Genomic DNA, 15,748 nt, shown 5'->3' on the forward strand with positions numbered 1-15,748 from the left:
TAGTTCAAATAAAGAATTTATTAAAAACAGGATTCATTTTCATCCAGACAAAAAGTGTCTGCAGCACATTTCCCATTTGCTTTGTGACAGAAAATGAAACAGATACAAATATTGCATTTATTTATATGCCATACATCTGGGTGGTACAGATCTTCCCAGGCAGCAGCACAAAGGAAGCCTGCAAAGCAAGTGTGTGTGCCCCTGGCTGTGTGCAGGGCCCTGGGAGCACCATTCCGAGGTGCTGGAATGTGAATCCCAAGGGCATCCATCCAGGGGCTGGATGGAGCTCCTGCTCTTGTTCCTGGCCCACGCCTGGCACTCTGCTGAGCGTTTCTGGTCGTGCTCTGTGGATTAGCACAGAGCAGAGCTCCTGAGCCCAGCCAGGAGAGTCACCTGAGAGCATTCCCTGTACTGCCTATCATGGACAGGTTTGGCTTGTGCTATTCAAAATGATGGGCTCAGCTTCTGTGGAAGCCTGTGCACTCAAGTGGATTTTTCAACTTGAATTATGTTGTCTAGCTACAGTTTTAAGAAGTAAATGTTTTCACTTTGAAACACATAGTAATAAAAGAGACAATCTGAATTTGGTGTATTATATTTTTATTTCAAAAATCAAATGCGTGACATTTAACTTTGGATTGCTACATACCCTGAAATTCAATGCCATTGTCACAGGTGTTTGTGTTTCTTTTACTGGCTGTTTCACTGACTATTTAGAGATTAGGAGGGGGAAAATGAGAGTCAATGACTAAGGGGTTTCCCTCAATCTGCTGTTTTAACCTCCTGGGTCACTCTGGCTGGTCAGTGGGGGTCAGGCTCGCCCTGCCCCAAAGCACAGCATCCAGCCAGGATATGTCAGTCTGGGAGAGTGAAATGGGGAGCAGATAAAAGGTGAAGGAGAATTGAATGGGCAGGGAACAGGCTTTTGTGAGTGAAAGTCATGTGGCACTGTTGGGCTGGAACTAGTCAGAAAAAAAGGGTCAAGAAACATCATCATGCTGATTGACCACACATTATTTCAGCAACACAAAATGCCTTTGAAGATCTGCTCCATAGTGGCCTGCTTGTGCTAGCCATACTCATTTTTTGGTGTAACACAGTCCTCATTCCTGCCATTCACTCTCCAAGGGGATGCTTCCAATTGCTTTTGGGATTTTGCTCTGAGCTCTTCTGTTCTCTGAAATCATTCTGTTGTCATAAGCTGGATATGATGTCTGTGCCATGGGGGAATGACATTTTAAACTTGGGTTTGTTTTTGGTTTTGTTTTTTTTCTATGATGGTATGACTGTAGTGACTAAAGATTTTTTGTTTTGTTTTTTTTCTTCTTCTGAATCTGATTTCTGCCAATTCTGTTTGATGCAATCTTTCACATCAATAACTAGTCTTGCATATCTTTTTCACTAGAAGTTGAATGCTTAGTTTACAGAGATATATGAATAGTATATACCACACCCCTTAAACTAATGCATACAATGGATTAATGTATATTATTTTATATCTAAAAAAGAGAGGTTTTTAGGAGCTAAATATTGCTAGTTGTAATGGTAGTTTGACACTTTTGAAAAAAACTCAATATTCAGTATCCATTCATGAATATTGAATTTTTCGCACTTTTGACTATTTTAATCAAAACTAAAATGCTGCATTGGGACACAATAAACTTTTAGATAATGTAGAAAAAGCAAGAAAAGTAAAGTGGTATTTCATGTCCAATGATTCTTCCAGAGGGATCTGCTGTATCTTCTCTCAGTGCAGGATACGACATTCCAGAGTTGTTTAGAATATCTTGGCACCTGAGGTTCAGAGGCAGCATCTCTTCTCATCAGGGATGTATATGTATGATACATAAAACATCTGAGTGATGAGCAAAACATAATGCTGGTAAAGTAGCACTAAAGAAGGTGGTTTTGTAAAGAACAAGTTAGAGCTGTGAAAATTTGTGCTTCTAAATCTGGAAATCCTCAATTTGCTGAGTGTTTGTAAGGGGGCTGTCCAGCAGTCTACGGGCAGTTTAACTACACATCTAAATCAGAGATAGCAGTTTGCATTCCTCATTTATTCCAGTCACTGATCAAGTACTTTGGTGGAGTGTAATGCAGACAGAACCACATCTCATCCTCTCCTTGCAATGAACAGTAGGCCACATCCTAAACCACTTATGTAGAAAAAGTCCTTCTGAGGCCATTATTCCAGAGCTGAATAAACCCTGATGGGTGGATCCATGAGGAATGATGCTTAAGTATGCTCTTTATAAAAGACTTCAGACAACTATACCTCCCATTAGTACAGCCTCAGCCAGTGGGGTTGTATGGGATTAGGATGTTTTGTCTGCTTTTCTGTATTCCCTTTGACCAAATTGCAGAGAGACTTTGTTAACATATTACCTGTTAAAATGCAGAGCATATTTGTTTTAATTGAGACCTGGTGTGGTGCAAAGATTACAGTTGTGTCATGTTTGTGTTGTGCTCATTGAAAGCAATTGGTAAGTGTGTGTCCTAGGGTATGTAATCACAATCTTTCAAATTTTACTTACTTTCCATTTGCTTCCCTTCTGTTTGCTTAGGAGACACTATAAGGTCCTGGTGTCCTTGGTCTTTTGCTGGGGAAGAGGATTATTACTTATTACCCTGCTTCCTTTCCCCCTGGTCCTGTAGTGCTCCTCTCACCTGAGTGCTCTCCCAGGAAGCCCATCCATTTTGCTTATCAGGCACAAAATTATATCCTGATTATTATGGATTCTTATGCATGGCTTTATTGCTGGTTCTGACTAGTTGGTTTTGAGCTGCTGGAATACAATAGCCAGAGATGGAGTCAGGGAGAGCAGGAGGTGGCAGAGGTGGAAGCCCTGCTGCCTGCTCTCAGCAGAAGAGTGGGGTGAGACTGGCACAGCCAAGGTGTTTCTCCACATCCCTGCTCCTCTGCCACCTTGCTCCCTGTCCCTGCTTTCTCTGCAGAACTTTGCTTGAGAAATAGGTTTCCTTTTTCTTGGAGAAGTTCTCATTAAGCTATAGAGCTAACAGGAAACTTAAGGTGGTAGAAACATATAAGAATTTAAGAAAAATTTAAATAAAGAAATATCTAGTTTCAGTCAGCTGGGTTTTCATGTTTTAAAAGCAAGACAACATAGGGCACTTAAGCCTCCTTACTCAGAACTAAAGAATTCAGTAGCTTAAAAGTCTTAACCTGTCTCTTCTTTTTCCTGATATTTTTTCTGATTATTGCAAATGTTTCTGTACCTATTTATTTATAAATAAGCATTTTTGTCCTACGGTATTATTTACAATCACTAAAGACTTGTGCTTATTTCAGTTTTTCATATGAAAAAATATATAACTTTTAAAATAACTTTTTTTTTTTTTTTTTTTTTTTTTTTAATTCTACAGAGACCTAAGATTTAATAGGATTAAAGAAATCCAGCCTGGAGAGTTTAGACGGCTTAAAAACCTGAACACACTGTAAGTTCTTTTTCAACCCTAAGACCCTTTTCCTTTTGACTTAATATGATCTGTTTGATAATGTGTTGTATTTGCTCATTTTTCATGGGTAAGTAGTCTCATAACTTTGAGCTGTAGTATTTACACAGGTGGGAGAAGTGGGGCTTAGGACCAAAATATTTGAAGGCAAAACCAGGTGTATGTCTATCAATATAAAAAGAAAATTATTTGCATTTTAGTATTTTATTAATATATTTAAATTGAATTTCATGAAAAATACGGGGCATTATTGTATGTTTTTTTTTGACATAGTGCTAAATTGCTATGGTGGAATATCACATGATATACCATGGGGTTACAAGATAACTGTTCAAAGGCTCAGATGTGCAAATGTATTGCAGTTAAAAATATTGGAGAAATTCTAATATTCTGAACTTTCCTATTCTAATATGCTTACCAGCACTGGCAGGAGTCAAATGGTTTTGTTCCTACTGAGCTGCCTTTCATGGAGATCTGTGTTATCATATACAATTGTGAAGAGAAGTCTTTCTAAAAGATACTTTACAACCAATAATACAATTAGTATGAGTATTATCATTTTAACTTTGTATATCCTTTATCATTCCTTCAGGCATCACTTTTTAAACAAATCCATTCATGTTTCTCTTCTTTAATATATTAGCAGGCATGAGGAGGAATCAAGATAGACAGTTATTTTTACTTTTAAGTGTACATAATTTATGTGACTGTTTCCCAGGACACAAGTAGTGTATGAACTGAGATGCACTGAGATCACTGAGTAGTGATATCAGTGAGCTTTGGATCACTGCTTATCTGCAGCCACATCACAACAAATATACTGACACATCTTGTACTCTCTGCTCACACTAGAAGAAACAATAGGACTTTAACCAAAATGTGTATTGTCCGAACCTGTGCTGCCAAGATATTCTTAGGAACTGTCCCTATTTCCAGTCTCTTTTGATCATACCTCTGTTTGCAGCTGATCTCCAGTTTTGAATTATAATTTCTGCCAGATATCCAGCTCAAGTTTTAACTGTCCAAATCACTAATCTGATATCCACAAGTCCCAGAAAAAGACAGGATACATTAAGCTTGAATTCCCTTCTCTGTCAAACCAGTGTATGAGGCATGAGTGCAAATCTCTGCATACAGACAGTTGTGCTCCTGTATGATGTAAAGGGCCCAGTACAGCAGATATTGATAAGAAACATCTGAGAAAAAGTCACTTCAATGCACCTGCTAGTGACAAATCTTTGTTTTTATCAATTTCAAACTGATGTGTAGACTTGACACAGGAGGTTTTTTGCCTTCTTCATCTACATCTCAGATACCTGCAAGAAACCACATTATTCCACTTCTGGATGGGTCTTCTTGTTTCTTGTTTGGGGTTTTGTGTGTTTATCTTTGTTGCTGTTTTGATGGGGTTTTTTTATTTTTTAAATTCTGTCTAATTTTGTCAGGCTTTCACCTGCAAGGTAGTGGTTGAGCAGCTCTAAGAACCTAATCTCTTTTTGTCTAACAGTTACTCTTAGGGGGAAAAAGCATTTTCTATTTAAAACTATGTTGCTTTTACACTTTTTTTGCCCCTAGTGTTTCTTTATGTTAAAATAAACAGTTGTTTATTTCTTTTTGTAGGCTTCTAAACAACAATCAAATCAAAAGAATTCCTAGTGGGGCATTTGAGGATCTTGAAAATCTGAAATATCTGTAAGTTAAATGAATATTATTTTCTTCATCATGTGACAGCTTCTTCAGTAGGAAAGTGTTCTAATCTGAGATGGTGATTTCTATCTGATTCACTATACCAGGAGATAACTGCACTGAAAACCTGTGAAATGAATTTATGGGGTGGGGGCAACTGTGATTCTCTAAGTAGTTGCTAATAAAATCCTGTTATCTATTGGCAATACATTCTAAAGGACTTACTAACTGCTTTTTATTATATACAACTTATAATTTAGAAAGGAATACATTGAAAGTTGTAGGAAACCACCTCTTCAATGGTTCACTGAAACCTTCACACAGGTACTTTTTGTCTTTTGAAAAGTGCTTTAAAAGTAGCTAGTCCAAAAGTTGTGTCTGCAGAAGCTTGTATCTTACCTAAGCTTATTAACTGTCCCTAAATTTTTCACTGAATTCATAAGTGAAAAATTCAGTCAAACCCAAAATACTAGAGTATGTATATGATTTGCTGTTAGTTCTAAGTCTTCAGTCAGCCTGTATATTTTAAGCTTAACTTCTCTCTTTTTTAACAAACATATTAAGGGTATTAATTATATGAATAAACAAAAGGCATCAACTGTTTTTTTCGTTTTGTCTGCATAATAGACTAAAGCAGCATAGTAAGTTATGGATTCTCAGTTCTAGATTCTGGAGTTGACCTTATGGAGTGTCATTTAGAAAAGTTTCACTCCATTGTCTTGGAGTATTGATTGCTGGTTACTTGAATGATGTGCAGAAATAAAAGATCACATTGAAATTTCATTGCTTTGGAAACAAATCAGAAGCTGAATTTTCCATACAATTTCCACGAATACAGCCATAAGCCTAAGGAGGTGGGAGCAGGGAGAAAATCCCATAAATTTGTGCAGACACATTAACTGTTTTTCCAAGTTGTTCTTGATTGCATTTCCTGCTCTCATTTTTATGTGTATTTTCTTTCAGTAATGAAATTGTTTAACCTATACACAATAGGAGGGAAAAGAATATTGAACAGACTGTTGCCAATGAATGATTAAAGTCCATGATGATTGTATTTGTTACAAGAAATGTTTGCATGATGGTTGTGGTAGTGTAGTATATAAGGTTTTGCTATGTGATGTTTGCAGAACTTCTCTACATAGTCAGCAACTGTACAAAGATTTTTCTTGATTACTTCTTTGTTTTCACAAGATTGCTTTTGCCTAGCTGTAGTAAACCAGAAATAAAGCTCAACTGTGCAATGTGTTCAGTTCAATGAAAGAGCAAAAACAGAGCTGAACTCTGGTTTGTTTTCATACACATGTAGTAATGGTTCTCAGTATGTATATTGTTAATAGGAAGATCTTTTTATTTTCCTGTTGTTCCCTGGAAAATTTAAATATATAGTTCAGTGTGGTAATTTATTCAACTGCAGAGAGCTCTTTAAAGCTATCCTTTTTAGCAAAGGGGTTTTTTGCCTGTTTCAATGGCTGTGAAAAATGTTTAAATGGTGCAGCTTTAAAATTACAAAATATCTGGTATGATCAGGTTATCAGTACAGAAGACTTAAATCAATACCATTTAGCAGTGAAAATTACAGCTGAGTAACTGAATGCTAACTGTATTCTGTGAAATGAAGGGAACAAAACAAAACATTTCTTTCCAATAGGATCCACTGAAGTAGAAATCAGGTGGGAGAGAGCTCAGAGTATAGTAATATAAAGTAACTCACCTGGAAATATGGAGGTTTCATATCATCTGGTCCTGTGGATATTTGCAAACCTAACTTGTATTGTCATGTTTCATAAAACTAGATCATTGATCCCTGATGTTACTTCTGTTCTTATGACAACTTGTGCTGGATTGCATGTGGTTCTGAAAATGTATAATTCCCTGACTAATTTAAAAAAACCTGTCATTTCTCAGTGGCCCTGGTTTAGTAAAATGTGAGTGTATATAATATAAAATCTATAACAATTAGTAAACATACATATATAAAACTAAGTAAAGCTATTCACAATGATATATTTTATATAAAATATATAAAGTATAACACAGCATATTTTTTAAAGTCTTTGAGAGATTAGAATTCATTCCTGTATGACTGCTGAAAATCAACTTTTTTGTTTTCAAACAAAAATGTCTTCAGCAGGATCTAAACCAGGATTTTCAAATGCTTCTTTGTACTATTCCTTTCTGAAGTTGAGCTTAGAGTTTTGTGAGGAGTATATGTTACCAGAATTATCTGTCTGAAGAACATATTTTGACAAAGAGTAATGTTTTCTCAATTTTCTCTGCACTGGAAGTATTCATCATTGTAAAAGTTGGTCTTTACACCATAAAAAGAAAATTGTGCATGTAATTTTTTAACCTTTTTTAGGATTTTTTTTATTATCTTGTTCTATATGTAATTGAAATTCTGGCAAGTATAAAAAGTTTTGTGTGATTTTGCTGTGTTGTTTGTGGTAATAATTTGATTTTGTATTAATATACTAAAGATTGGAAAGAAAGAAATGTAATTATTGTTGTGAAACTAAGAGGGTGCTTTTTTTCCTTTTTTTTTTTTTCTGCTTCTCTGCTTTTTTATCCATCTCTCTTTACTCTATATACCTTAGTCTTGGCAATAAGGATCTTTAATAAGCTTCCCAACCTTATAATATAGATGCAGGTAAACTTGTGGAAACTTGATAGGATAATTCTTCCTAAGCCTAAAAGTCAACAGTTTCTTGTCCAAGACAGAAGATAGTTGGGAATTGAAGGTAGACACATTATTACCATTTCAACATGTAGAATACTCAAAGATTTAAGAATTAGAAGTGGAAAAAATGAAGGTAAGTTTAAAACAAAAGAATTCAGGAGGAGATAGGGAAAAATAAATAATATAGGTTAGCTATTAAAAAAAGCTTTCTAGATAAAGAGAATATGTGTTAGACATTTACAGATCAATGATCTAGACAATAACATGAAGGAAGTGAAAGAAAACTGGGGAATTAAATTAGTAGTATTACCACAGGCAAATGGTAAATGGTAATTGAGACTGTATGAAGTGTGTCAGTTCCAGAAATGCTAACAGGGAGCATGCAAGTTTTGTTTTGTGTCTGGTGAATGAAGTAATAGTGGTAGATGATGCTTTAGAGGTTGGCCCACATGCTCAGTTTCTGACCTGACCCTTTCAGAATGAGATTAGGTCTCATTTCCTCCTGTGCCTTCTGCCACTCTTGCTGTCTTGGTCATGTTACTTTGTCCTCTGGGCACCTCCAGTGATTCCAGATCTCTTTTCTTTGCAATTCAGGTTGCTGGTTCCTGTGTCTCCTCCATGTTCCACTGTAATCCTGTCTTTGAATGTTTGTTTACTTGTGAGATTTAACTCTACAGTGCCTGTTTTTTTGCCTTTTTTTTTTTTCCTTCCAGTTCCAAACAAATATATGTGAATCTTGCTTTCTTTGAATCACATGATTTTTAATATGGCCCATTAAAAAAAGAAAAAACGACCCCCCACAATAATATCCTCATAGAAATCCAACAGGCTTTTAAATTAAAACTACTTTTTCTCTAAATTTTCTGGTAACTGATTACCTATTTGTTAATTTCCTAAGTATATGACCAGTATCTCTGAAATCTAGGAGCCTTGCTTGCATTTCTGGAAAAAATGCTCTCTCTCTCTTTTTTTTTTTTTTAAACATATCTAAAAATAGGTGTTAGTAATTGTCCAAAAATAATTGAATGTCTTAATAGAATATATCCCTTTTTCATCTTAATCCACTATTTATTCATCTCCTGTAAAATTCTGCAAGAGGGCTTTAAAGTAAATTAAATGATAAATTATATTTTCCCTAATTGTACTAAATTTCTTTTCTGATAATATAATCGAGATAAATTTTGACAACCTTTGTTAAAATTTAGCAGCCTTTACAAAGTTTTACTTCTGTAACACCATATGTGCACAGTACCATTTTAGAGGGACAAATATTTTTTTGTGAGTAATACTTATTTGTACTTTATATTCTATCATGTCTCTCTCCATTCAGCAAATGATATATTTTTCTTTCTGTTAATATCCTCAGTGAAACAGCTACACAATTAAATGGAAGTCTGGTTAACACATTTGTCATAGGACATGTAGCCCTGAGGCTGCTGGGGTTTCTCTGTGGAGGGAGGATATGGTTGACTGAGGTTGGTTGAGTTTCCTGCAGCTGAGGCTTTTCTGGTCAGAATGGAAAAAGCTCTGGTTTAAAGCTGAATCCCAAATAAAGGCTCACTGCAGTGGCTTGGTAAGAACTCCTAAAGGCTGCTCCCTTCCCTGCAGGATGGTGGTAAAAGCCTGCAACATCAATCATTATCCCAGTCTAACTCACCTCTGAGTTTCACTCTCTGCCTTCTTTTGTCTGCAGAGAGTAAATAAAAGTTATATGAATGATTGTGGTAAAACTTTTTAAAAAATCTGATTAATTTGGATTTTTTGAATGAAACTGTTGAAATGCCCACAAGAGATAATTAACTGAGGGTGGTTATAAAAACTGTCTAAGACCACTTTGATTCTCTGCTCTGAACAGAAATTTAGTATTCAGAAATAAGAAGGATTTCCACATTGCCAAGTGGAATTAAGTGTATTAAGAAAGATAAATAACACTTCAGCTGTTCAGTCCTTGAAATTTTCTAAGGAGTGAAAAGGAATGTTTAAAATTCTCACAGCAAAATAAGATAGGAATTGAATATCAAACAGAGAAGAAAATAAAGGAGAGAAAACTGTAATGACTGTGATTCTCAAATGAGCTGGTAAATCTGAACCTAAGCAAATATTTTAATACTCATGAAATATTTTTTCAAATAAAATAAAAAGCAGTTCCAGATATAAAATTACTGTTTCCAAATTATTTTTAAAGTTTTTACAGTAATTTCACATGACAGTAATTTTTTTCTGGTTTTGAAACCTCAAAAATTTTTACTTCCATATTATCTGTTGTTGGAAGAGCTCTGCTTTTTTATTCAGATGCATATCTGCATTAATAAAGCACACAGGAATCTCTGTATATTTATGTGTTGGATTCTGAGCAAGCAGTGCATTGGAAAAGATAATTTAGACTCAAAGGAAGGATAAAGCTCCTTATTGTTCCCCACAATTGTCATTAGTTGAATATCAAATACCTACAACTTCTTTCCTTGTTAGGGCCTATTGTGAAATGTTGCCCATTGTCACATCAGTGTAAAAACTGCCACCACCTCCAGCAGAGACAGTATTTTTTCTGTTGCATCAAAAGGAGTTTACAGTATTTCCAGTAAGTTACCGAAAAATGTAATAATAGAAAACCCAAAACCACTACTAATAAGATGCCTGCTAATAAAGTCATTTGTGGTACAAAGTTTCTTCATCCCCTTTTCATAGAAACCCATGCCTGATTAACTGAGTTTTAAATCATTTGTCAAATAATTGTGAAAAAGTTCTTAACTGCAAACCTGTGCCTATCCTAACACAAAAAGTGACTGACACTGAACCCCCAAAGTATTTTCATTTGCTGCCTTCATGCAGAAACTGTAGTCATCAGCTAAACTGTGTGATTTTTGTCCAATAGCCCCTCACTAAACCATCCTTGCTGCTGAGAGCATGATGAACATGAGCACATACACTCATCCTTCCTGATTTATTTTAATTCCATAAAAAAGGTATAGACAACATATGTGATCATACTGATACTCTGCATGTTTATTCTGTTTATGTTATAGAGTATCAATGGGATCTAATGTCCATCTTCTACACAGTGATAAAACAAATATGCAGTGCTACTTTATGGATGTGATCTCAATATTTTAACTTGTATTTTTTGTGAATATTCCAAAGGTGACACAGTTACAGAAATTTCCAGTTTCCCACTGTTTGCTCTTTAAGTCCAGTAAAAGACTCACTCTATCCTAATTTGAATATTTGTACCAGTATTCAGATGAGATTTTAAAGAAAATAAGAGGCCAGTGGCATCCCTGGTGTGTTCTGGTAAAGGCACTTCTAATGCAATTCTGTCCCATTGAGTTGAATTTATTTTGACTTTTTGTAAATCAATCAAGAAAACAAGGGACAAAAATCCAGTAAGTGATACCATGAGCACTGGGAAGCCCAAGTACATCCAAGTATCAGCCTCAGAGCCTTAAAGGCCCCAGACTTTTACCTTTCCTAATAGATATTTGGGATGAAATCTCAAGGACATAATATTTTTATGTTTTCAGTTTTTGATTTGTATTTTTTTTCCTAATATGTAGTTGAAAAACTGTCTTCATGTGTCAACTTAATTCTTCTTTTCCACCTTCATGTAGCTCTTGTTTGTGTACTAATATTACTGATTGTTTCTTGTTTCAGCTATTTGTACAAGAATGAAATCCAGTCAATTGACAGGCAAGCATTTAAAGGACTTGCCTCTCTAGAACAACTGTAAGTGCCTTTTCTCTTCTGTGCTGTCATCTCCATGGTTCCCCTGCAGAGGAGAAGTGCACGCCTTGATCCTACATCCTACCTGCATGCTCTGCATGTCTGCACTCCCTGGGTTGGGCAGAGAGCCCCATAATCATTTGCATGTGAAAAAAACCACAGTGGATCTCTGTGTCAAATTCCTCATTTCTATGTTTGTCTTTTATTTGTGATTTGCATTCTTGATGTCCCTATACATTGTTACATAGTTTGACAAAGAAGAGTTATTGTGGAAAATGTTGAAAACTAATGTGTATTGCTTAGAGAGAGATTCTGCTTTCATTTCTGCAGGTTTTTATAATATCTCAATTCCTTTGACTGCAGCAGTTACTTTGTTTTATTCAGGATAACTAGAGCTGAATTAGCCTCTGCAAGTTCAACCCAGTTTTGTTATACTGTGAAACAAGAATAGTTTTTTAAACACAACCTTGCTATTATTTATGTGTGTTAAACATTGCCATGTACAGATGTTTAAAAAGTAAGGAAGTTCATTATTTGCCATGTAGATGCTTCAGAATGTCCTCCAGAAAGATCGATTAAAATCATAATTCTTTTCCTGTATAAAGAATAATTTTTACTGAAAAAATGAAGAATGCAGTCCTAAGCATAACAAAACCCAGTTGTATTGGTTCCATTAAGTTCAACTATATTTTGTTTTATAATCACTATAGGAGAGACTATGAATTGCTGGCATGAGTCCAGAGAAGGGCAGTGAAGGGGCTGGAGCACAAATTCTGTGAGGAGCAGCTGAGGGAGTTGTTTAGTTTGGAGAAAAGGAGACTCAGTGGAGACCTTACTTCTCTCTACCACTACCTGCAATGAGATTGTAGTGAGTTGGGGAGTGGTGTCTTCTCCCAGCTAATAAGGGACAGGTTTAGATTGGATATTAGGGAAAAAAATAATGGAAAGGGTGGTAAAGCATTGGAACAGGCTGTTCAGGGAAGCAGTGGAGTCACTTTCTGGAAGTGTTCAAGAAATGACTGGATATTGCACTTTGGAGTCATGGTTTAGTGATGAACATGGTAGTGGTGCTAGGTTGATGGTTAGACTTAAAAATCCTAAACATCTTTTCTAGCCTTAACAATTCTATGACTCTATAATCAGAAATCACTGCTCTACATTCATTGTGATAATGTTTAGAAAAAGGAAAAAGCTGCAAATGTGTAGTTGTTTCACAGTTTGACTACCAAATAACAGTAGTAAACCAATGAGTTTTGTAGTGTATAAGTTGGGGGCTGAATATAAATTTTTAAACTCTTGAAAGGAATCAGTGTATTACAAGTGTTCTGTATGAACCAGCTTCCTTGTTACTGTAAGCCTCTAATGGATATTAGTAGACACAGAATATATATGAAATAAAATGACTCTTCATATGGGTACAAAATCATATATGCTCCTTTTAGATGCCTTTGGAAGGAGGAGCTTCTATGTAAAACAAAAATGTTAATTATAAAAAGTATATAATTATGCAATTTTTCCTTAATGCCTTTCTCTTCCTTCTGCTTTTACTCTAGAAATTATTACTGCACCATATTGACAGCAACTGGTAGGGCTTATTTGCATGCTAATAGCAATACTTAATTTCTGTGTAGAATTTGGGACACTGAGGCCTGCTTATTGAATTACTAATGTTTCCAAAATATTGTTCTTCCCACGCCACAAGCCTCATATGCTGCAAGAGGCAATATTTGTCCTTTTTTCTTGTGTTCTTTTTTGCTGTTGATCTATGTTATAACTGAAAAACATAAATCAGATTGAAATATTAGCACCTTCTGAATGCACTTTTCCACTCTGGGGCAGTTAAGCCTCTCTGCCTATGGTGATACCACAGTGTATCAGCTTAAGTTCAAACTTTTGAGATATCAACATTATTCAGCATGAAGCTGAGATTCAAACTCAGGGCTTGAGTCTCATCTCTAGCTGGGAATTATGGAAATGGAGCCTGGCAGAGTCAGTGCTCCTTGCCTGCCTGTTGTGGCAGCACCTGCAGCTGCTGGGGAAGGGGGGCAGGTGTTCCCCACTCTTCTTCTCTCCTAAACAGAGAGCTTGCCAGGAGGGAAAATGGGAGCACATGGAGCCAGTGCCAGGCACAGAAATAAATGCAGTGGAGAGCACTCTTAGTTTATGGGAGATTTGGCATTTATGCATCTTAGCATAAAAATGTGTTCTGACTCTACTGGGTCTGTTTTATCACATTAGTTTTGGAGAAAAACTGCTGACTAGACAAGAGTTACTCTTGGCAAGAAAATTCCCAAGTGTCCTAATTTCAGTTTTGAACTGTATTGACTAAGTTGATGTTTCTGCATTTGAGGTCTCTGTGGCTTCAAGTTATCAAATACATTTTGCTACTGGTTGTGTTAACTCAGCCAAATGCTGTTCTCAGTACTCAGCAGAGTTCTCAGAAGCAGCCACTGTGGACCACATTTCAGAGAAAGACTTGTTTCACAGCAATTTCTTCTGCTCCACTGAAGCAGAATTCAACTGGTAGCTGCTTTTTAAAAAATATCTGAACAGCAAAGCAAACACATTTTTGATGATTGTTGTTGTTAACAGAAACTAAATGTAGTTAGATTTATGAGGTCTGTTGCATGTATAAGGACAAAACCCCCCAAGTATTTACTGCAGCTGGCAGGCTCCTCCTTAAACCTCTGCAGCAGAATTCTTAGCTGCTGATGTAGTCAAAATAGCTTTTCCTTTGGAAATTTCTGCCAAGGGAATAAGATCTTTGAATCAGATCTTGAAACCATTTGTGCTAGGGTAAATTCTGAAGAGAAATTGTAGTTTTAGATACTTGAACACACTGATCCATACATAACTTTTCATCTGTGGCTGGGCAAGAAGGGAGAGAGCTGATGAAAAGTAGGTGCTTAGTACCAGTTTAGACAGTGTTAAATCTGCAAGACATGTTTGGGTCTGGCAAAGACAGCAGAAAGCTGCAGGAATTTTTTCAGAGCAGCAGGCAGAATGCAGACAGAACACCCAAAAGGCAAGGAGGGCTGCCTCTGTGTGCTCTGTGCCTCTGTGTGCCTGGGCTTGACAGCTGAGACCCACCTGAAATGTCACAAATACCCTGCTTGGGACGTCCTGAGTTTGGATTCCAAGGGCTGCTTCTAAATGGAGTCCATTTCCAGATGTGTTTACACTGCTTTGCTTCCAAATATCTATCATATTTTTGAGATTTCAGCTTATGAGTTGTATAGTTTAGGGACAAAAAGTGTACTCCCCATTATTTAACTAGTGGGATCCCCAAATATTAACTGAATTATTTAAATCTGTTTACGTAATCCTACTTATGCATTTTCTTTTAACTTTCATATAAAATACTAATTTTATTCTTTATAATCTGTTATTAGTTGTGATGTAGTTTATGCACACATATACAAATTTAGGGGGAATCAATAGACAAAGACCTAAACTAACACATAGTTATACAATTTGTTATATTAAGTTTATTTGCCTCGATTCAGTTCTCAGCAATTTTGGAATGTTGCATTTATTTTCTTGTTTTATGCTACAAGTTCCTGATTTTTACATAACTCTGTTAGCAGTTATGCACATTTAACACAGTGCAGTCTGTGTAAAGTTGCTGCTGAAACTATCTATGGGAAAGAACAATGGAAGATAATTAATTAATAAAAAAACAAACAAACCCAAAAGTTTGTTGTGTCTCAGGACAGGAGTCTTGAGAAGTATATGCTTATTATTCTACAATAAGATCAGCTAGGGACAACAAACTGGAAACAGATACTTGTCTAGCCTTATTTTAAAAGTCTTCAGTGAAGATTCCATAAGTATCCTGTTCCAAAATTTTATATCAATACCAAAACATATATTTGAATATTTTTCCTTGTGGTTTAAAGCTGCTACTTGTTATCCCTGAGCAGGGAAAGCTCTTTGATAAATATGGAATATGTATGTGTGTTCATTCTCTTTCAAAAAATCAAAAGAGCAAAGATGCTGTTTAAACATTCAGAACACAGATTATACTCAGCTAATGGGTTAGTAAGTACTTCCCCTGAGATGTGATGATACTATTAGAAAAAGAACAATTGGCATATAATAAAAGTCCTCATCCACAAAAACCACAAAACTAGATAAGATATAATCCTAAATTTAGTGCTGTGAAAAATGCCACTGGAACTGAATTTTACTGTA

General features: G+C 35.8%; 1 protein-coding gene across 2 annotated transcripts in view; it reads left to right on the forward strand.

Annotated features, from left to right (window-relative positions):
• The window catches only part of PXDN (peroxidasin), an 81,637-nt gene that overhangs the window by 21,620 nt on the left and 44,269 nt on the right, over window positions 1-15,748 (forward strand). For both annotated transcript variants that reach the window (XM_056487907.1, XM_056487908.1), the window contains exons 2-4: window positions 3,385-3,456; window positions 5,095-5,166; window positions 11,486-11,557. In XM_056487907.1, the coding sequence (XP_056343882.1) occupies window positions 3,385-3,456; window positions 5,095-5,166; window positions 11,486-11,557 (216 nt within the window). The remainder of the gene's footprint in view (window positions 1-3,384; window positions 3,457-5,094; window positions 5,167-11,485; window positions 11,558-15,748) is intronic.

Source organism: Oenanthe melanoleuca, chromosome 3 (genome assembly GCF_029582105.1).
Source record: "Oenanthe melanoleuca isolate GR-GAL-2019-014 chromosome 3, OMel1.0, whole genome shotgun sequence".
Lineage (NCBI taxonomy): Eukaryota > Metazoa > Chordata > Aves > Passeriformes > Muscicapidae > Oenanthe > Oenanthe melanoleuca.